Source organism: Sus scrofa, chromosome 5 (genome assembly GCF_000003025.6).
Source record: "Sus scrofa isolate TJ Tabasco breed Duroc chromosome 5, Sscrofa11.1, whole genome shotgun sequence".
NCBI lineage: Eukaryota > Metazoa > Chordata > Mammalia > Artiodactyla > Suidae > Sus > Sus scrofa.
Window position 1 is genome coordinate 27206634 of NC_010447.5, and position 23969 is coordinate 27230602.

At 33.9% G+C, this 23969-nt stretch overlaps 1 protein-coding gene across 12 annotated transcripts in view; it reads left to right on the forward strand.

The window, feature by feature from the left end:
• MON2 (MON2 homolog, regulator of endosome-to-Golgi trafficking) overlaps positions 1 to 23969 on the forward strand; it is a 120628-nt gene that overhangs the window by 80536 nt on the left and 16123 nt on the right. For 8 of the 12 annotated variants that reach the window (XM_021091927.1, XM_021091929.1, XM_021091935.1 and 5 more), the window contains 8 exons: positions 3497 to 3640; positions 4247 to 4264; positions 4553 to 4681; positions 9439 to 9629; positions 13267 to 13327; positions 14452 to 14575; positions 19337 to 19544; positions 22582 to 22664. In XM_021091927.1, coding sequence (XP_020947586.1) covers positions 3497 to 3640; positions 4247 to 4264; positions 4553 to 4681; positions 9439 to 9629; positions 13267 to 13327; positions 14452 to 14575; positions 19337 to 19544; positions 22582 to 22664 — 958 coding nt within the window. The remainder of the gene's footprint in view (positions 1 to 3496; positions 3641 to 4246; positions 4265 to 4552; positions 4682 to 9438; positions 9630 to 13266; positions 13328 to 14451; positions 14576 to 19336; positions 19545 to 22581; positions 22665 to 23969) is intronic. The other 4 variants (XM_021091933.1, XM_021091925.1, XM_021091930.1 and 1 more) reach the window with 1 other exon arrangement.

Consider the following 23969-nt stretch of genomic DNA (forward strand, 5'->3'; position numbering starts at 1 on the left):
AACATAAGTTGCTTATATACTGCCGTAGAGAAAATGGAAAAGATATTCTATCAGAAAAGGAAAACATAAAGTCTTGTGGGATGCCCATAATCTAGAACTCTCATTCAGATATTTAAGTCAAGATTTTACATATGTGTAGAGGATACTAAAGAAACAACAAACTCCCAAAATTCTTTTCAAGGAAAAAAAAGTATGTAATTTTGTTTTGTTTAAAAACCCTGCTTTGGCAATAAGAAAACAAATTGATTCATTTATCTCAACCACTAGGAATTTGTTCTGATCAGTGAGCTTTTAATGGCTTTAAAAGTAACATCTGCCCTCAGTTAGAAGCTTAGAAAGCTTTATTATTCATTTATACCAATTGGTATCATTTCACATTACTAATTTTCTCTCTAGTCATTGTTTATTACTTATGTGATTTTCTAAATGATGTTTCATAATATTTGAATAATTCAAACATATAGGGTCTTTAATATTTTCTAACAGAAAACATATTTCATTATTAATAAGAATGTTTTTATATTTTCCTCTTCAGGTGTCAGAAAATTTTTTCATAACCAAAATTTACTTGCTTTGGGACTTTATTCTTTAATAAGCTATTCTGCAAAACATTTTATTGATTAAAAGCTGTTTTCCTTTCTACAGGAAAAAACTCATTTCTAATTTCATGATTATCCTTATGTTGTTTAGGGCTTCAGGGTCATAGTCTTCTCTTGGCTTTCATTTCATGAGTTTGCAACCAAAATGACTTGGTTGCATATGATGTTTTTTTTTTTTTTTTGCCAAGGTATTTTGACATACGAGGGGACCTGAAAATTTGATTATCTCCTTTCTCCAAGTTGTGAGTTCAGGAAACTGCATCTGTCTTCTGTCTTATTTATTGCTAAACTTCCTAAAGTCACATGGCTGGTTACCATATCTGCCCCCATGATCAAGGCTGCTGGAGTGGTATCCAGAGGCCACCATTGCATTGTATATGAATGGTGCCCATGTAGGGTTTCCCAGTGAAACTGTCTTCCTCTTAGTTGAGGTAGGCTTGAAACTCTCTGTGATTCAGCTTCCTCATGTATAAAAGGCAAATAATAAGTCTACAGCTTTTATTCTTATTAAATAGGATAGTATTTTTACAGCATTTTTGTGCCCTGCATGGTTAAACATTCAGTCAACGTTAGCTCTTACTGTCTTCATTATCAAATTCTTTAGCAAAGGATTAAGTTCTTGGTAGGCGCAGAATGAATTATTTAAAATGACTTAGAGAAACTTTGAACCATGTCAAAAGTTAGTTGTCCAGTTTCTTTCTTTTTTTTTTTTTTTTAAGGACTGGTAGGAAATATTATCCAGATTGCTTATTGATTTGTAGCTTTTGGACTAAAATCTGTTATCAGATTTATACTATAGGCTTTTCTGATAAAAATTAGAAAACTGAAGAAAAGTCAGTAAGGTATTTTTTCTTAAATGAAGTTTGTTGCAAAAAAAAAAAAAAAAAAAGAAAGAAATGTCTGTTCTATGTCATGCTTTTTTTTTTCCTTTTTTGGCTGCTCCCACAGCATATGGAAGTTCCCAGGCCAGGGATCTAAGGCAACCTAGATCCTTAACCCACACCAGGCCAGGGATTTAACCTGACCCTTGCAGAGACAATGCTGGATCCTTAACCTGCTGTGCCACAGCAGGAACTCCTTCCTATATTAGGCATTATAAGATCTCAGAATTCACCATCACACTATTAGTATGTGGTTTTTAAAGGACCATGAAAAATCAAAACATATAGTCCAGGCTATTATTCAGTGTGAAGACGTTTCCTCAAAAATTTTGATACTTAGTTTTCTAAGGTCTTCACACAGGCTTTTTCTTTTGTTCTTTCTCGCTTCCTTCCTCCCTCCCTCCCTCTCTCCCTCTCTCTCTCTTTCTTTCACTGAAATAAAAGAATTCAGTTAGGATAATTATCGCTTTTTCCACAGCAGTTACTGTTTACTTCTAAGAGTTAAGACTCAGCAAGAGAGCAATAAAGAAGACTGAAGCTTAGAGGTAGTTAGAATTTTTTTAGGTTGTGTATCTTTCAAGTTCTCCACTATCTCTAAAAAAAGGTAATCAAATAGAGATGGTATTAGGGTTTTTTTTTTGTTTTTTGTTTTTTTTTTGCTTTTTAGGGCTGCACATGTGGCATATAGAAATTCCCATATTTATTGGAGCTGTAGCTGCCAGCCCATATCACAGCCACAGCAACACAGGATCCGAGCTGTGTCTGTGACGTACACCACAGTTCACAGCAATGCCAGATCCTTGACTGGCTGAGCAAGGCCCATGAATTGAACCAGAGGCCTCATGGATACTAGTTGGATTCCTTTTTGCTGAGTCACAACAGGAACTCTAGTATTAGATATCTTTATTCTCCTTTTTTCACATTGTAATTATAGAATGATCTAATGTACGTATGGGCAGCACTTTGCTTTATCTACTTTGTATCTCAAGATAGTTTTATCTAAAACTTCAGCCAAAGCTCTTCTCTGAGGGAAAATAAAACTGGTCTGTTTTAGACAGATTAAAACCATGACTGGATGAACATATAAATCTTCTTAAAGAAATTCTTTAAGATTTTGAAATGCGTTCAATTTTGATTTTGTATTTTGAGGGTGCCTCAAGTATGGAATCCTCATTCCTTTTGTATATTTCAGATACTTCACAAATAATAGCATTAAATATTTTTCCCACAGAGGAAAATGAACATTAAAACAAAAAAATATGAAAGAATGGGAGAAGAAAACACATTTGTTGCTAGAAAAAAATAAAAACATATAAGTGCTTTCAACATATTTGAAGTAATTAAAGTCTGCATTGTCAGAATATACATTTTATTCTTTGTTTTATGAAATTTGTAGCATTAATTTTAATTTCTGTTAACTTTTTAAATTTTTCTTGTTTTAAAATGTTCAGGTACATTAAACCCTAAGTATTCAACTGTCCTGTGAAAAATTAATATGTACATTTCTTTTAGAAACAAATTTTCATTCATAATTTGTTTTCCCAACTATAATGAACATGATTATTTATTAAAGTCTGTGGACCAGGCATGATGCAGGAATCAGCTGTCAGTTCAGTGAATTGATGTCCTCATTTAAGTAGAAGTCAGTATCATCTTGGTCAGGGAAGCATTCTAAATGGCCTAATGGCTATATTACTGAACAAATGATCAGATTGTGGAATCTCAGAACTGTCTAGAACTTCTCTTTAAGTGATTGTCCTTTGTTTATTCTGCTAAGTAATGAGCCACATTTTTAATTAAAAAGCATTTTTAGCTTATTAATATATTTAGCCTATACTTCATTCAGTAGTAGTTTAAAATAACTTAAATGTCCTTCAGGGCCTAAAAAAAAATGTATAATATTTGACATAAAATAGGACAATCTTTAAGATTCTTTGGTTAAACAAATGAATATACAGTAAAGAACTTAGTGGAGTTCAGATTATGCATTCTACTGTTCATCTATTGTTTTCATAGGCTATCTGTATAGGACCTGAAAACATGCAGATAATGTATCCAGCTATATTTGACCAGTTACTGGCATTTGTAGAATTTTCCTGTAAACCTCCACAGTATGGACAACTGGAAACAAAACACATTGCAAATGCGAAATATAATCAGGTAATTTATTGTAAATTATACTTTATAAGTATGGCTTATAAACATAGTTCCACTTAAGATGGACTTTGATGATCTCAGAAATTTTTCATTCACAAACTTTCATTTGTCTTAACAGTTTACGCTGAAAAGAAACACTATTTGGAAGACCTTTTCTTTTTTCCTTTTTTATTGTTCATTACTTTCCTTTTCCTAGTGGTTCTCCAGAAAGTTTGGCCTTTCATGTTACTCTGTAATACGTCTTTCTTCAAAGTTCCTTTCTTGGTGTCCCTATCCCACTACAAAATGGACTCTAAATCCCTAAGCCTAATCGCATCTGAAATAGATACCTGCAATACAAAATGAAGAAATCTGTATGTACTAAATAAGAAGTCGTCTACTACTGGTGTGAAATTTAGTTGGATTTTATATAAAAGATTTTTATAGCCATAGTTGGCAAATTTTAACTTTGTTTTGGCTTAGGGGAAAAGTAAATTGCTGAATGCATGCACATGCTGATTTTGTTCACTCAACATAAAAATTACAATTTAACATGGTCCAAAAAGTAGTTTTAATGTGTATTAACTTTTCTCATTCTATTTGTCTTGCAACACAATGGAATCACAATAGATCCAACTATTTGCACCGGTGAGTTAAATTTCCTAAAATTGTCCTAACCTATTGGCAACAAATAAAGTACATCTTTCCCACTTCTTAATAGAATGCTCTATGTATTTTTTCTGATAGTTTTAAATTTTGCCTGGCTGAAAATTATTCTTTCATGAAGTACATATCTCTTGGAAAACTTTGCATGTAATACAGTCTGACCTAAAACCAAGGCCTGAACTTTAAGACAAAGAAGCTTTCTCTTTGAAAATAATGATTTCATTTAATCTTATTTTTATTTTAACTACATGTAAAAATATTATTTTCTAGGCAGAATGGGTTGCCTTGAATTATGTACCATTTGCTGAAAGGTCTTTAGAAGTAGTTGTGGATTTATACCAAAAAACAGCCTGTCACAAAGCAGTGGTGAATGAGAAAGTACTCCAAAATATTATTAAGGTATCTTTTTAAAAAAATTTCTATACTTTTATTTAATGATGACAGTATTATTAAAAATATTCTTTAGGTAATAATATGCTATATATTGAGATAAATGAAAAATATCATTTATGTTATTTCTAATGGCTTTTCTTCAGCATTCATGGACATTATTTAGGAAGCTGTTTTTCTAAAGTATGAGAAGGTTTTTTAATGAAAAATATTTTAAGGTAAGTATGCATTCGATTTTTTAGGATTCTTAAATTTTGCCTCATAGGACAGTGAGGCCCCTGTTTCTTAGGGCAGTACTCCTCATATTTTAAGGTTGATGAGCATTCAGGGAGAAAGTTACAGTGCAGCCTATTGATTTAACTGATCATGCAACTGACTTTTTGGAAGCCAGTTCCTTAGTACATGGATAACCATTATTAAAATTCACTCTTGTTGACTATGTCTCACTCCTCTAAAGCTTATTTCCTGTTTTTTTCCTCATTTTGAAGGACAAACCTAAATCTTACTCTTAACCTAGTATGTAGACATGCCTTTTATTTACTGGACAATTACAGGCCAATCTAATTCTCTTTCCCCAAGGAAGACGGTCTTTGCTGTTCCAAGGCTCATCCTTCTCTTTGTGCTCATCCTTTTTTCCTCCTGCCTTTCTTTGTTGATAATTCTTTCATTTTTCTTTCAGCCTCTTATACTTTATTCTGGGAAACTGATTAGGCCTTTTATGTAAGAACTTTCTCTCAGTTGACTTGCTATTCAAGTTGCTATTCTCTTTCAGCTTTCCTTTACATCCAAACTCCTTGAAACAGCTTGTGGCCTTCACCTAGTCACTACTTAATCTAACCTGTTGGTTATGCTGGTTCACTTCCATATTGTAAGCTACAGAAACTACTTACTGAGGTTATGGAAGACCAAATCTTCAAATTCTAAGCCCTTTTCTAATTCCTTATCTTTCCTATAACATGGTACTGCCTTTGCCCTCTTAAAATTCTTTGTTCTCTTGATTTTTGCCATACTTCTTTCTACCCCTCAGTATTCATCCTGTCAAAACTGTCCTCCCTCTCCTCATTTATTGAGAATAATTTTTAAGCATGTCTGTTGCCATGTACTAACACATAGTAGAGATAAAAATAAGATAATCCATACATTTAGTAATTCAGTAAAGGATCTACAGAAAGACAACCAAATAATAATACAGTATATTAAGTACTAAGTAAAGAATACTGAGTGGAGGCAGCTTGTTGTTTAGATAGACTTGACTTAGCATAGTGCACTGCTATTTCTTGCTGCTCTCTGATTTTGGGCAAATGAACCAGAGAGTGTTTCTCATCTATAAAAGAATGATAGTATAATACCACTTTAATGTTTTAACCATTAAGAGAATCAGTTGATTTACTGCATTTAGTGATACTTGACAACTAGCTAGTTCAGTTCCCCCTTCCTTTAATAGATTAGGAGATAATTAAACTGCCTAGGGGATCTTGGAGAAGGAGTAATGGAGTTTTCTAGGTAAAAAGAGAGAGAGAGATATTATAGATAGATTAAGCAATGTGTATCGTGTATTTTAAAGAAATGTTGAGAAATCCCATTTAGGGAGGTGACAGGTCCTGAAATAGGTCTGAAAAAGTGGCTATGGGTCTTATCATCATAAGGAATCAGACTTTTTTTTTTAATCATTGAAAGGTCAAACATGGAATAGTACATGCATCAGTTTGTATTTTTATTTATTTATTTATTTATTTATTTATTTATTTATTGTCTTTTTTGAGGGCCGCACCCAAAGCGGCATATAGAGGTTCCCAGGCTAGGGGTCAAATCAGAGCTGTAGCTGCCAGCCTACGCCACAGGCGCAGCAACCCTAGATCCGAGCTGTGTCTGCAGCCTACACCACAGCTTAAGGTGACACCAGATCCTTAATGCACTGAGGGAGGCCAGGAATCGAACCTGCAACCTCATGGTTCCTAGTCGGATTTGATTCCGCTGTGCCACGACAGGACTCCTCAGTTTGTATTTTTGGAAGAATTAAATACTCCCTTTTATGTACTCCTGAACACTTTGTCGGTGCTATTTACTACATTGTATTGCGGAATTAACCACAATTAAGGAAGGCGCTTCCTTCCTCGAAAATGGTGAGCTTTATAACAGCAAGAACTGAATTTCCCAGTTCCACATAGATTTACTGAGTATATACTATATACTAATCTCTATATTAGTTCCTTATAAATTTTAAAAAACAAATGTATAAATCAAGTATATCTGCTGTGTTTAACATCCTTGACATGGTAAAATATTACAGTAGTAACCCATGCTTTTCTTTTATCTAGCCTTGAGTTATAATGTGTTAATTCAGAGTGGCCGGTATATAATTTAGTATTCTTTTGTTTGCATATGATACACATTCAGGCTCTGACTTGTTTAACAGTAAAGGGTATATTTATTAGTATAGTTAGCTGGGAAATTGAGAGATAAATGGAGCACTTTAGGATTGGTTGATCCAGCAGTTCTGCACAATAACCAGAAACCAAAAATTTCTTCTTTCTTCTGCTTTCCAAGGGTTGACTACATCCTGTGTTTCTCCTTATACTTGTAGGCTAATAAAGGGATTATATGTCAGTGGCAGGTGTGTATGTTTATTGCATTCGTCTTAAGTTACTAAAATTAACCTTAAGTGAACTAGCTTTAGGGCTATGCCCAGTCTTGAATCAGTAATTACGGCCAGACAAATGGAGTACATGAATTGGTTTAATAAGCTTATCATCCAGTTACTCTGGTTCCCAACTGGCTGTGGGAAGGGGAGAGGGATAGATTGTGGATCGGCTAATTATCTGTTAATGGAAGCCCATTTCATGCTAATATGTAATGGTACATATGTTCACTATGTAAGAACTCAGTAATAGTGTGGAGGATGATGAAATTGGGTTTTACGTTCTCTCCATAGCATTGATATATGAAAATGTATCTCTTCTACTCTTTATCTTTCTCAGACTAGAATTTTTATGTAAAACAATTTTTGCTCTAATGCGCAGTATCAGATGGTATGCTGGTGATGGTGCTCTGGGGTAGCTTGCTGTGGTAGTTTGATCGGTCTAGTCTTCTAGCTGTTGGACAGAACTATGATCAGAGAAATTCATTTTGAACCACCAAATTATTTCTTTAATGATTAACAGCGGCCTGTCTCAGAAGTTTACCAATTAAAAACTCAGTCTCAATATTTTAGTCATTATACATAGTTCAGATGCTCTACTGCTATATCCTCAAAGGTTAAAGATAAACTGTTGTTCTTTTTTTAAAAATTATGGTTGATTTACAATGTTTCTTCAATTTCTGTTGTACAGCAAAGTGACCCAGTTATACATATATGTACATTCTTTTTTTTTTCTTACTGTCTTCCATCATATTCCAACCCAAGAGATTGGACATAGTTCCTTGTGCTGTACAGTAGAGTTTCGTTGCTTATCCATTCCCAGTATAACAGTTTGCCTCTACTAACCCTAAACTCCCCATCCATCCCACTCCCCCACCCCACCCCCAAAATGGCAACCACCTGTCTGCTCTCCATGGTTGAGATCTGTTTCTGTTTTGTAGATAGGATCATTGGTGCCATATTTTAGATTCTGTATATGTGATATCATATGGTATTTATCTTTTTTCTCTGACCTACTTCACTTAGTATGAGAATCTCTAGTTGCATCCAATCTCTAGTTGCTGCAAATGGTATTATTTTGTCCTTTTTATGGCTGAGGAATATTCCATTGTATATATGTACCACATCTTCTTAATTCATCTGTCAGTGGACATTTAGGTTATTTCCATGTCTTGGCTATTGTGAATAGCACTGCAGTGAACATAGGGGTGCATGTGTCTTTTTTGAATGACTGTTTTGTCAGGATATATGCTCAGGAGTGGAATTAATGGATCATATTATTCTTCACTTAACAATTTTTCTCAAATATCTGGAAAAGGAATAAATGTACATTAAAATAGTAGTGTATGGAGTTTCTGTTGTGGAGCAGTGAAAACAAATCCGACTAGGAACCATGAGGTTGTGGGTTCGATCCCTGGCCTCTCTCAGTGGGTTAAGGATCTGGCGTTGCCTTGAGCTGTGGTGTAGGTTGCGGACTCGGCTCAGATTCCGAGTTGCTGTGGCTCTGGCGTAGGCTGGCGGCAACAGCTCTGATTAGACCCCTAGCCTGGGAACCTCCATATTGCCACCGGTGCAGCCCTAAAAAGATAAAAGACAAATAAATAAATAAATAAAATATTAGTGTAGGGTATAAAATTTAGAGAATTTTAATGGTAAAACATAAGATTTCAAAGTATTGATGCCCTATGCTCTGTTTACCTAACCATTAGCTGAAAAATGTAAGCAGTGTTGATCTCTTTTGGATGTGAGAAACCCCATTATTTTCTGCTAGGAGAACTATGACAGAGTTTTCTAATTTTATAACCTCAAGTTAGAGAAGCTGCAAAATTGTAAGTTTCCTACTTTTACTCTTAGCTTTTCAGAAAACATCCCTATTTTTATGATGAGAAACTGAGATTCAAAAAGATAATTACTTATTCAGGGTCATTGTTTATAAAATGGACATAGGGCTTAAAAGTATATCTTTCTAGACAGTATGATTTGAGGACCATGTCTGAGAATTGGCTTCCTAGAAAATAACATCCTATTTAAAATGAAAATACCTGTTTTTTTTTCCTCTCAGCTATAGTTTTTAAAAGTTGTATATGTTTTAATGAGTACTTATTTTAGACTATGTTTATTTTCACAGACTCTTAGGGTTCCTCTCAGTTTGAAGTATTCCTGCCCTTCTGAAAGTACATGGAAACTAGCAGTATCTTCTCTCCTCAAAGTTCTTTCTATTGGGCTACCTGTTGCCCGGCAGCATGCTTCTTCCGGAAAATTTGACAGTATGTGGCCAGAACTAGCCAACACTTTTGAAGACTTTCTCTTTACTAAAAGGTCAGCTCATTAATTTTTACAATTAAAACAGTCTTTTAAGAAGTGAACATTATACCTTTAATTGCTTTAAAAACAGTATTTCTCATTATTCACTAACACAGTAATTGAATATTAAGATTCCTAGATTGTATACAAAGAACAAGTGGATTAGTCATTTATCCAGTGGGTACTTTATCTGTGAACAGTGGACAGTTTTGCTCTTTAGTGTGTTGTTCATTGTAAGATAGGAATTTATGTATAAAACCATATAAATATATCTTAATTAAGGAGCCATGGTTTTAACTTGATGAAGCTAAGAAGATCCATTAAAAAAATGTGATGGCCATTTGGCATTACGATAGAAAAACAATTCCAGAAAATCTTTTTTTTTTCCAGAGTAAGTAAGATTATCAATTATAATGAACAGCTCTTTAAAATGTCTAAGTTTAGCAAAGAAAAATGGAATTTTCACCAAATAATCTCCAACTGAGGACGTATTTTAAGGATGCTATTTTTGATCTCTCACTGAATGAGAGTAGGATAAGTGGAACATGGACTAAATTTTTTGGATGAGGAGTCTGCTGTGGTCCATCTAGAGCTGTACTATCCAGTATAGTAACCCCTGGTTAAAATTGATTTAAAATTTTAATTAAGTCAAATTAAAAATTCAGTACTTTAGCCTCACTAGCTGCATTTCACCATTGCCATGTGTAGCTAGTGGTTGCCTTAGTGGACAGTGCAGATCATTGAATATTTCCATCATCACAGAAAGTTCCGTTGGGTAGCACTGATCGAACATGTGTCACTTTAATAAAGATGCACTTAGTCAGTAATAGCTGTGATAGGTAGTCTTTAGTGTTCCTACAGTCTAATTTTCCTTTGTGCTATAGTGGTGAAATTCTGGGACAACAAAGATTTCTCTATTTTTATATATTGTTTTATATCTAAAACAATAGTTTTTTCTATTTCTATTTTTAACCATTTTTTAAAATTATGGAATGATGAACATGCCATGCACTACCATGTGAACTTATTAGTTTGAAGCCATTTAAATTATAAATTTGGTATACTTGAAAAAAAGCTGCACTGGCACATTGTTAATGATCAGATGAGTCTATTTAAGAGTGATTTAACTGAAGAAATTTCTGTCTACCTTTCTAATGTGGTTTAGTTATTTAGCAAAAAAAGTTGTAGAGTGCAGAATGTTAACTCACATTTTTCTCTATAAAAGCTTATCTGATATTTCAAAATTGAAAGTAATGACATGTGATCTTAATTTCTGTTTCCTTAAGTGGTGAGACTTTGTTTTGGTTTTTTATATATTTCTCACCTCTAGAAATTTTAGTGATACCAATGCAAGCATGCTCTTTGTATTTGCAGGAAGATCATAGTGACTCACAAAGCAGAGTCAAACAAATTATGTTTTCATCTTTAAAGTAACCCTGGATATTTGAGTTCTTTGTGGACTTTGTTCCCTAAATCACTATGTTGATTTGCATGAAGCAGACAGATATAGGAGTTCCTATTATGGCACAGTTGGGTAAGAGTCCAGCATTATCTCTGTGTCAGTGTAGGTTTGATCCCTGGGTGGACACAGTGGGTTTAGGATCCATTGTTGCCTCAGCTGTGGCATAGGGTGCAGCTGCAGCTCAGATTCAGTCCCTGGCCCAGGAAATTCCGTATGATATGTGTGTGGCACCCCCCACCCCCCAAAAAAGGAGACTTTTTTGGTGTATGAATTGTATCTCAAAAAATAATTTTAATGTACCATACAGAGAGAACTGATTAAAAAATACAAATAATACTTTATCAGTTTGAAGCCTCTTATTTCAAATAAAAATTCATGAAAAAAATGTTGTACTCTTCAAACTTAGAAATTTTAAGGACCTTGTATGCCCATTTGTACTTGAAATATTGACTATCTCCTTTTATAATTTATAGGTAAATTCTGTTAATCATCTGTGTTTTTAAAAGTTCAAGTAATGTTTATTGATATGCTTAGGGTATCTAGTAAGGCCAAACTTTAAAATTATTAACTATAAAGTAAAATTGGTTTAGGTTCTGAGATCCCTGTGTAAAATCAAATAAATTCCTGATTTTATTGATCATTAGGATTAGGAGGAGTGAACCTTTCAGTTTTTAGCTTTGTATGCTACTCTCTTCCCTCTTTACAAGATATTTTAAAAATACAGTTCAGTGTTTCTGATATATGACCCCAATAACATTAATATCATTACTGTATATTCCTGAAGAGCTTTTTAAAAAAATTGGTAGTTAGCCAATTGGTGATTGTGTGTATGGGTGTATTTTAAGACCTGTGATTAGATAAACCAAGTTATACCAAGTAGAGCAAAAAGAGCTCTAGATACAAAACTGTATACTATTTTTACCTCTAAATGTAAATGTGATATTACTCTTTACATTTATAACTTTCACAAAAAGAAAAGAACCTTGGCTCAAATATCATCTAAGTCTAGGTTAAGATTATGGTCTTGTCATTTATTTACAGTGTGTTCTTGGTATTATTACCTGCCATTCAAAGCTTTAGTTTCCTATTCTGTCAATTAAATGGTAGTCCTGTGGCTACTGTGGAAACATAGGAGTTAATACAAATAAAGCTGTTAATACAGTGGCTGTCTGTCTAATTTTTGTTGTTGTTATTATTGTAATAATCATTACCATCTTGTTTTCAGGTGATTTAAGTGCTTAATATTTCACTGTTTCATAAGTTTAATAGCATTTTATTTCTCATTCTTATTAAGAGCTACAGGGTCTAAAATTCTGTCTGGTTCCTTCAGAACTGTTGATTTATTTTGATCCTATTGGAATAACTTTCTGCTGTAGAAAAATCAATAATCAAAAATTAATTCTGTAGAATTGAATCAATTCTCTTATTTTCAGATGTTCTCTATATTTAATTTTAAAGATGTTTAATAGATCATATTTATTACACATTAATTTAGGAGTTCCCACTGTGGCTCAGTGGTTAACGAATCCGACTAGTATCCATGAGGATGTGGGTTCAGTCCCTGGCCTGGCTCAGTGGGTTAGGATTCAGCATTGCCATGAGCGGTGGTGTAGGTTGCAGACTCAGTTTGGATCCCGAGTTGCTGTGGCGTAGGCCGGCAGGTGTAGCTCAGATTCGACCCCTGGCATGGGAACCTCCATATTCAGTTGGACGCAGCCCTAAAATAGACAAAAAGACCAAAAAAAAAAAAAAAAAAAAACCCACACCAAATTAATGATTAATGGACCATCTCTGAGTGAATGATTCAGTGTTTTGTCCAAAGCTCTCTTAAATCTCTGGCAATTTAAGTGAATTTAGGTTTTTTTCACAGTGGTAATTTTTGCTGTAACTCAAAAAAGTATCTTTACTTTTCCTTGTTTTTTACTGAAAGATGTTTAGTCCTATAGATTTTGTTTAGTTCAAGCTTGGACCAAGTATTTTTGTTGCTGGAATCTCATGTTTGTAATTAGCTTTGTCACTTATACTAATTACTTTAATTAAAAATACCATTCTTTTAAATAAATGATAATTTCCTAACTTGGGTGAGAAAATATATTTTTTTGATATCTGAATCATGTTTGTTTACTTTCTGTTTGTATTTCCAGGAAATATTTCACCTTTATCAAATCAGGTCTTTTATTTATTTTTTAGCATACCTCCAGATAACCTCTCTATTCAAGAATTTCAAAGAAATGAAAGTATTGATGTTGAGGTGAGGAAGCTTTTTTAAACATTTTCCTGTGATTTTTTATAAAAACCAAACAGTAGAAATGGTGAAACTATAAATTGCATAATAGGTTGAGCTTGTACCTAAAAGCATTAAAACTCTCACAAAGGTAAAGTTTAATTTTTCAGTCATTGACATTTTAAAAATGACTTCCTTATAGTTTTTCGCTTTGTGCTGAATGCATATTGTCTAGTTACTTAGTTGTGTCCATTTAATAATTCTAAGATGGAATTGATTTAGTGAAATAAATCCATCATTCAATAAGCATGTATTTGAGATCATATTTTACACTTTGACAAAGCAGATATTTGTAATCAAATTAACCAGTAAGTTTCTTAGATTCTGTTTTTAGCCAGCTATAGAAGCAAATAATGAGTGTTTTTAAAAGAATATATTTTGCTTATTATAAATGAAATTTAAAGAAATAATTTTTCAAAAAAAACCCTCCAAAAACAAAAAAACACCCCACACAAAAACAACAAAAAAGAAGATTTTTTTTGTTGGGGGTTTTTAATTTTTTTCCTTTAAATGGGGTGGGGAATTTTATATAAATCAAATCAAATCAATTAAAGTGTACATAGAAAACATAGGCATCATATATAGGTAGAAAATATTGCCTTTTGTCCCATTGCTGTATTAAATCATAAACTCTTCTTCAAACTTTTTTTCCTTTGGAAGGCAGAATCACATTGTATGTTAGAAATAAGCTATTTAACAAAAGTGAAGTAATATTACCTCTTAATAGTTCATTTTTGTGGTTCTAAAAGGTGATTTAGATTTTATTAATCCTATTTTGAATATTCTAACGTGTACTGTTATGCTGACTTTTTCTTCAGAGGACTCTTTATCATGTTGAAGATAAAAATTTATTAAAGTTGTATACTAAATAGTTTATAGTATTGACTCTTTTGTAATAAAGTTGTTTACTAAAACATGAGGGAAACAGTTATCCTGCATATTAACACTAAAATGCTTGTGTACTGCCAGTAAGAAAGATTCTTTAACTGATTTTCTTTTAAAATAAAATTTAAATTTTACTCTAGAAATTATCATTTGAGTCAGACTCTTTCAAAGAAAAGAGTATTTTATATTTGCCTCTTTTGTTTCAGGTAGTTCAGCTTATCAGCACTGAGATACTACCTTACGCCAATTTTATTCCTAAGGAATTCGTTGGTCAGATAATGACTATGCTTAATAAGGGCTCAATACATTCTCAGTCATCTTCATTTACAGGTATGTTATTTTAATGATTTTTTTAAAAAATGTTAGTAAGCAGTGAAGTACTTTTGAAGAAACTGACTTCTAATAGAAATGTTTATTCCTATCATTGTTGTAAATGTAAATTGGGGAATGGTAAGGTAATTTTTAAGAATGTGATATATAACATTAAAGTTTATGAGGGGAAAATGTAAGTATTCTGTGAACTATGTGTAATGAATCCAATTGCAAAACACTTATAGAAGCTGCCTAAATCTTTGCAGACAGACGTAAATTACTGGTTTTGAGAAGTCATGGATTACTGAGAGGTAATGAGAGTGTATTCTGCCACCTTAGTAATTGGCTAATTTGTTGGTTAACTTATTAGTTGGTTAGCTGTCACTTTTGTCATCTATAAAATGAAGATATTAATACCAACCTCTCAGATAGTCCATTAAAAAAAAAAAAAAGCCTTAGTATTTGTCAAGGGAACTAACATTTACTGAATGACTACTATGTGCAGGGTATTATGCTAGAATATTAATCTCATTCCTTACAACAATTCTTTGAGGATGGGTTCTGCCATATTACAGAAGGGAAAAAATTTGCCCACAAACTTAAGGCTGGAGATCAAAGTTCATACTTAAAAAGAACTGCATGCTTCTTTTGATTATATCATGCCACTTTTTTGGGAGATGTATATAAGTTGCTTTTGCTATTATTTCTTTCTATTTTAAAAAAAGTAATGGAAGTACAGTTGATTTACAGTGTTGTATTAATTTCTGCTGTATAGCAAAGTGACTCAGTTATACATGTATGTATATTCTTTTTCATATTCTTTTCCATTATAGTTTATCACAGGATATTGAATATATTTCCCTGTGCTATATAGTAGCACCTTGTTGTTTATCCATCCTTTATATACTAGTTTGCATCTGCTAAACTCAAAACTCTCAATCCTTCCCTCCTCATCCCCCCACCTCCCCGGCCTCAGTTACCACAAGTGTGTTCTCTATGTCTCTGAGTCTCTTTCTTTTGGTAGATACATTCATTTGTGTTCATTTTAGATTCCCTATATGTGATATATGGTATTTGTCTTTCTCATTCTGATTGAGTTCACTTAGTATGATAATCTCTAGGTGCATCCATGTTGCTGCAAATGACATTATTTCCTTCTTTGTTATGGCTAAGATCCCATTGTATGTATATGTATATATGCACACGACATCTTCTTTACCCTTTCATCTGTTGATGGGCGTTTCAGTTGTTTCCATGTCTTGGCTGTTATAAATAGTGCTGCTGTGAATATAGGGGTACATGTCTCTTCGAATTATAGTTTTGTCTGAAGTGGGATTGATGGACCATATGGAAACTATTTTTAGTTTTTTTTAAGGATCTCTGTACTATTTTCCATAGTGGCTGCACCAATTTACATTCCCACCAACAGTGTAGAAGGTTTCCCTTTCCTCTACATCCTCTCCAACATTTATTATTTATAAACATTTTAGTAATGGCCATTCTGAGTGGTGAGAAGTGATACATCATTGTAGTTTTGATTTGCATTTCTCTAATAACTAGCAATGATGAGCTCCTTTTCTTTTTGCCTTTTGGCCATTTGTATGTCTTCTTTGGAGAAATGTCTGTTTAGGTCTTCTGCCCATTTTTCAATTGGGTCGGTTTTATTTTTTTCCTGTTACTGAGTTGTACAAGCTATTTATGTATTTTGGAAATTAAGCCCTTTTGTCAGTCATAGTACCTTCAGATATTTTCTCCCAGTCTGTAGCTTGTTTTTTCTTTTTCTTTTTGTCTTTTTGCCTTTTCTTGAGCCACTCCCACAGCATATGGAGATTCCCAGGCTAGAGGTCTAATCAGAGCTGTAGTCACTGGCCTATGCCAGAGCCACAACAATGTGGCATCCGAGCCGTGTCTGCGACCCACACCACAGCTCACAGCAATGCTGGACCCTTAACCCACTGAGCAAGTCCAGGGAACAAACCCGCAACCTCATGGTTCCTAGTCAGATTTGTTAACCACTGTGCCATGACGGGAACTCCTGCTTGTTTTTTCATTTTGTTTAAAACTTATACATTTGATTTGGTCCCACCTATTTATTTTTGCTTCTACTTCTTTTACCTTGGAAGACTGACCTAAGAAGACATTGATATGATTTATGTCAGATAATGTCTTGCCTAGGTTCTCCTCTAGGAATTTTATAGTGTCATGTCTTATATTTAAGCCTTTAAGTCATTTTGAGTTTATTATTGTGTATGTTGTGAGGGTGTGTTCTAACTTAAAAGCTGTGCTCAGGTGTTAAATGTAATTGTGGCATCATAATGAGATATATATATATATATTTTTTTTTTGGTGAGATGATTAAAAAATTCTAAATCGGTACCATGCATCTCCTTAGTCCCCAGAATTATGACTAATTTCTGCCGAACTATGGTGAACACTTTAAAGAGGATTTCTGTATACAGTTTGACCACTAGATGCTCTCATACTGCTTACTTCACAAACTAGTTCTTTTTCCTAGCCAGACAATTTTTACAATTAATCCAGTAAAGTGCAGGTTTAACAAACATAAGAACCTCAGAGAAAAATTTTTGAAGGCTACTTAATGTATCAACTTTTTATTAAGAATATTAAAAAATTGGGAGATCTCTTGTAGTGCAGCAGGTTAAGGATTTGGCATTGTCACTTCAGTGGCTTGAGTTGCTGTTGTGATGCAGGTTCCATCCCAGGCCTGGGAACTTCTGCATGCCACAGGGGTGGCCAAAAAAAATTAAAATTAAAAAAAAGGCTATTAAAGAAATATGGATAAATTTTTTAAAAATATATTTTAAGAACCCTATTTATAATTAAATGTAAATATTCTAAGCTAAATAAAGACTGCCAAGTTACCATGTATACTTTTTCTAGCAGTTTTCTGATAATACCTCCTGCCACTTAAAATATTAAATATATAAAGATAAAGTATACATACATTCTTCCAGTGACTTTACTATAGGACACAAATTTCTCAGCTTTAACTTGGAGTTTTCTGTAAACATGTACATAACAAAGTCTTTCTTGCTAATAAACAAGACCAATCACAGAGATTCCAGTGATTATTTTCAGTCCCCTGCTCTTAAGTATGTTCTGATAGCCAAAGCTCACAGACATTTGAAGAAATCCTCTAATATGAAAGAGAAAGACCAAAACAAATGAAGATGGAGTAAAAGAAACTGGGAAGAAAGAGAGAAAATGTTGGGTCATATTAAGCATTTTAAAAAACATGATTAAGATGCTCAAAGAGATAAAAGATTTTACATTCATGAATCAAGAAAAATGCTTTTAAAAAATAAAATTGTTCCTATAGCATAGGAACAATCAGATCATGAAAGAACTCATAGAAACTAAAGATAGCTGATATAAGTTCATTGAAGGGTTGGAAGTAAACATTAAGGATATAATCCAGAAATAGAGCAAAGACAAACAAGTAGACAGAGTGAGAAGAAAGAAAGAAAGTGAATTCGAGGGATCTAACATTTGACAGATAATAGGTCTTACAGAAAGAAAAAATAATTACGAGAGGAAATTATCAAAGAAATAAAACTGAAGATAAAAATCTTCAGATTAAAAGTGGTCACTCAGTACCCAGAAGAGTGAAAGAAAAAAGACTCAGAATAAGGCATGTCATCATGAAGCATCAGAATATTTATTAGGGATAAAGAAGAGATGCCAAAAGATTTTGGAAAGAAAAGAAAAAAAAAGTTCAACACAAAAGAGTTGTATCAGGGAGTTCCCTGGTGCTAGCAAGTTATCTGGCATTGTCAATGCTGTGGCTCTGGTCACTTCTGTGGTGCATGGGTCACCAGAAACTTTCTCATGCTAGAGGCATGACCAAAAAAAAAAAAAAAAAAAGCTTTATCAAAAGGACATTGGAATTCATTGAAGCTATGGTTTCAGGGTCATAAATGGAAAAGATTTTTGACAAGGGATTCTATACCTAGTCCCAGGGCTGGCTAAGTAGGAATGTAGACTGGTACTTCTCAAATGTCAGTATGCATTATATTCACCTGGAGGGAAGCTGTTGCTGGGCTTTTAACCCAGGAGTTTCTGATTCAGTAGGTCTGGGATGAGGCTTGAGAATTTGTATTTCTCAGAAGTTCTCTGGTGATGCTGATGCTGCTAGAAACCACTTCAAGTACCACAGTAAAATGATATTTCAGAAATGTATGGTCTCAAAATTTTTACTTCCCATTCACTCATTGTCAGGTACTACAGAATATGTCCTATGAAAACAAAGGATTAAATAAAAAAAAAAAAAAGGAAGGCATTAGATCTAGAAAGTGAGATATAACACGAGAGAGAATAAAAACAACTTGTAGGGTGATGACAAAGACCATTTCTGGAATATAGCTGGGTGGCATGTCTGGAGAGCAACTAGTGCAGACTGGATCAGGGTCCAGGGAAGATGTTTCCAAGAGAAAAAAAGAAACAAACTATTCCAAGTTGGATCATGTGGAAGACTATTGAGAGGTATTCTATAGTGCTGTTGAAGGTTTAAAAAGACCAAAGACAAGAAAAAAGTTGAGTTGAAGCAATGAGATTGGGCAGTCTTGCCTTATTTTTGCTCTTGGATGGGAAAGAATTGTTCATATATTGCATGTATTTATATACATGCTCTTAACTAAGTTTTTCATAGACATTCTTTATCAGTTAAGGAATTTTCTTCTATTCCTAGTTGTCTAAGAGTTGTATCAAGGTGTATTAATTTAATGTTCTATTAACCATCAAAAATTATTAATTCTGCAGAAGCAGAGATTGATATTCGTTTGAGAGAAGAATTTTCTAAAATGTGTTTTGAAACATTGCTCCAGTTTTCCTTCAGTAATAAAGTCACAACACCTCAAGAAGGCTACATCTCACGAATGGCACTCTCAGTGCTTCTAAAGAGGTCTCAAGATGTACTGCATCGTTATATAGAGGATGAAAGACTAAGTGGTAAATGCCCTCTTCCAAGGTATATATGTATGTATATATGTATTTAAAAAAATTAATAATTTTTTTAAAAAGCTCTGGAAATCATATATTTTCATAAGTGATCTGAACTTAATTTGAGGCTATTTATAATTTTATTTATCCTGTGTAATGTAAGTATTCATAAGTTTTGCTGCAATTATATTAATGTTTTTTATTATGAGATGCTTTTTTGGACTACTAATGGAAGGTAAGTAATATATGATATAGATACCAAATTACTTGTTTGAATTTGAAAAAAAGCTGAATTCTGAACTATATCTTTGCAAGGATTTTGAGTAAGGACTTATAGATCTGTATGAACACGTGATTATAGATCTCTCTAGAGAAGAAAATAATAGATAAATCATACTCTACAAACTTCCTCATTTGTTTTATAGTCATTTCTAGGCTTTTCTATAAGTTATCTAGCCATATCTTAGATCATCTTTTTATCTAATTTGCATAATTAAGCCCTCATACCTAAACTGATTTGCTTCTCATTTAGTCAGGCTATACCAGTTGAAGGGGCTTTAGGTCTCTGTCATGTAAAGGTTAATTGAATTACAGATCAGAATTTATCAAAAAATACAATCATAGGGAGTTCCCGTTGTGGCGCAGTGGTTAACGAATCCGACTAGGAACCATGAGGTTGCGGGTTCGGTCCCTGCCCTTGCTCAGTGGGTTAACGATCCGGCGTTGCTGTGAGCTGTGGTGTAGGTTGCAGACGCGGCTCGGATCCTGCGTTGCTGTGGCTCTGGCGTAGGCCGGTGGCTACAGCTCCAATTCAACCCCTAGCCTGGGAACCTCCATATGCCGCAGGAGTGGCCCAAGAAATAGCAACAACAACAACAACAACAAAACAAAAAAAAAAGACAAAAGACAAAAAAAAAAAAATACAATCATAAATTAGGGTTATGTTGCCAATCTACTTTTAATATGGAACTTAGTGTTTAGGGCAAAACAAATGAATCAAATAGAAAATAATATTGGAAGACAAAATAATATTGAAAGTCAGGAAAATCATTATAGGTCCCATCTCATAAGGTAGTATTAAGAGGTGAACTAGGGAGTTCTCGTGGTGGCGCAGTGGTTAACGAATCCGACCAGGAACCATGAGATTTGGTCCCTGGCCTCGCTCAGTGGGTTGAGGATCCGGCATTGCCATGAGCTGTGGTGTAGGTTGCAGACACGGCTCAGATCCCACGTTGCTGTGGCTCTGGTGTAGGCCGATGGCTACAGCTCTGATTGAACCCCTAGCCTGGGAAACTCCATATGCCGTGGGAGCAGCCCAAGAAATGGCAAAAAAAAAAAAAGTGAACTAGTAACCTTAAAAGATAACAGACATTCTACAATGTTTTGATTATATTATATTACTAATTGCCCATCAGAGACTTCTACCAATTTACCATCTCCCAGGAATGTATCACCTTGTAGATTTATATACAAAAACATTCCCATGACAGGTGTTAGTTACTTGGTTATTGTCATGATTGAAAACCAATTTATTAAAATTGATCTCTGATGTATACTTGGAAAAGCAGTAATAAAATTGCTTTGGAGTATTTTTTATTTCAGAAAGCAACTTTTCCTTCTTTTTTTTTTTTTGTATTTTAAGTGTTTATTGCTTTTATTTAATTTTTTTTCCTTTTTATAGTTGCACCTGTGGCATATGGAATTTTCCGGGCTAGGGGTTCAATCAGAGCTGCAGGCCTGTTCCACAGCCAGAGCAAAGCCAGATCCAAGCTTCACTGGAGACCTATGCTAAAGCTTGTGGCAATGAGGTATCCTTAAGCCACTGAGCGAGGCCAGGGATCAAACCCGCATCCTCATGTATAATAGTTGGGTCTTAACCTGCTGAGCCACAACAAGAACGCCTTTTTAATGCTTTTAAGTTGAATCTTACTTATGGTTGTTATATTGTATCATCCTGTGTTTGATGCAGTATCATTACATTATTTTCTAAAAAACTATACTGTAACCCAATAAAATACTCATATACTTAAAAAGGGAGACTTGAATAGTACCATGTTGTAGTAGTAGGAAAACCTTATCTGTTGCATGAACACAGATTCATACCAGGAGTAGAATGAGGGGGAGTAGAGCAGAACCAGGTTTCTGCAGAAGAAAGAAATGAACTACTCTGATTGATCTTTTACTCCAAGTTCATTCTTCATCGCTGATGTCTCCAAATAATGTCACCTTGTGGTTGATTTTGAGCATATTTCTTATTTCTTGTATTAGAATGTTAAGACTACTGTAATTTTAAAAATACTTTTAACAGCATGACAAAATATATGCTGGGGGTAATAGTAATCTTTATTTCCATTTAAGCTTTGACAAATCTCTTTTACTACTAATTAGTCAAAAAGAAAAAAGAAAAACTTTTATAGAAGTTTTAAAAACATATATAATGTTTTGGCTTTAAGTAGTTATGTGAAATATCTCACAAATAAATTTAGATGTATATATTGCCTTTTCCCTCCATTTAATGTTGATAACTTATATTTAGAATAAATAAATCTTATTTGCACATTGAAGTGTTTGTGTGTGTGTGTGTGTGTGTGTGTGTGTGTGTGTGTGTGTGTGTATATATATATATATATATATATATATAGTCTTTTTAGGGCCACACCTGCGTCATATGGAAGTTCCCAGACTAAGGGTTGAATCAGAGCTGCATCTGCCAGCCTACACCACAGCCACAGCAGTGTGGGCACAGCAGTGTAGGATCCAAGCCACATCTATGACCTACATCACAGCTCACAGGAGCACCGGATCCTTAACCAACTCAACAAGGCCAGGAAACCCACATCCTCATGGATACTAGTTGGGTTTTTAACATGGTGAGCCATGACGGGAACTCCTGAAGTATATGTTAATGAAATGATTTTCCTTTGTAAGAACTTAAAACTAACATTAATTTCACATTGTTCTATGTTCAGTATTTTCCAAAATATGTCTATTTGTAGAATTTAGTAAAAAACACACATGGCATATCTTAAAATCCTAATGGAAATTATTTCCCATCTATTTTTTAGGCAACAAGTAACAGAAATCATATTTGTTTTAAAAGCAGTCAGTACTCTCATTGATTCACTTAAGAAAACTCAGCCTGAGAATGGTAAGTGCTTAGAAACCCAGTTATTCTAAACTAATAACATTTATGTTTTATTTGTGATATATTTTGTATTATTATTAATTTAACTGAATTTTAGGAACATAACAGCTATAAGACTTTTTTCTCTGGGCCTTATGACAGCAACACATCCAGTTCATTGGGATGTCAATTAAGTAAAACTACTTTGTAAATTTTTCTTTATTTTAAGCATATTTGGCTGACTCTAAGCTTTGAGATGTAGTTGACATATAACATTTATAAGTTGAAGGTATGCAACTCGTTGACTTGACTGACTTTTATATTGCACTGTGCTTACCATGGTAGTGTTAGCTAACACCTTCATCGTGTCACATAATTACTGCTGCTTTTTTTGTGGTGAGAACATTTAAGATTTACTCTTAACAGCTGTCAAGAATATAATGCAGTGTTATTAACTGTAATCACCATGCTGTGTATTGGATTCCATAATTTATCATCTAATCCCTGAAATTTATACTCTTTGACCAACATTACAACATTTCTCCTGCCCTCCCAGAAACCACTGTCTGGGTTTCTATGAGTTCAGCTTTTCTAGATCCCTCATATAAGCAATATCATTCAGTATTTGTCTTTCTCTGTGTGATATTTCACTTAGCATGATGCCTATAGGTCCATTCCATTGTCCTAGGTGGCACAATTTTCTTTTTTCTCATGGTTGAATAATATTTCTTTGTGTGTATCTGTGTATATGTATATCACACACATGCATACCATGTCTTTATCCATCCATCCATTGATTGGTTGTTTCTGTCTTGGCTATTGTGAGTAATGCTGCAGTGAACATGGGGGTGCATATATCTCTTTGAGATCCTTTTTCCATTTTCTTTGGATGCATGTCTAGACATGGGGTTACTCAATTTTTTGAGGAACTTCCTACACTGTTTTTCATAGTGGTTGTACTAAATTACATTGCACCATATAGATCACAAGGGTTCCCTTTTCTTCACATCCTTGCTAAAACTTGTTATTTTTTTTTTTAATGACACATTCTTGAACAGGTTTGAGGTGGTAATCTCATTGTGGTTTATTTTTACTTATTGAAGTAACACTGGTCTCTAACATTATGTTTCACACATAAAACATTATATTTTTACTTGTGTATACACTAACTGGCATGCTCACCACTGTAAGTTTTTACCCGTCACCATGCGGTTGTCCCCCTTTACCCATTTCATCCTTCCTTCATCTCCCTTCCCCTCTAGTGACTAGTACTCAGTTCTCTGTATCTGTGTTTGTTGTTTGTTTTTGTTTGGTTTGTTATTTTTTTTA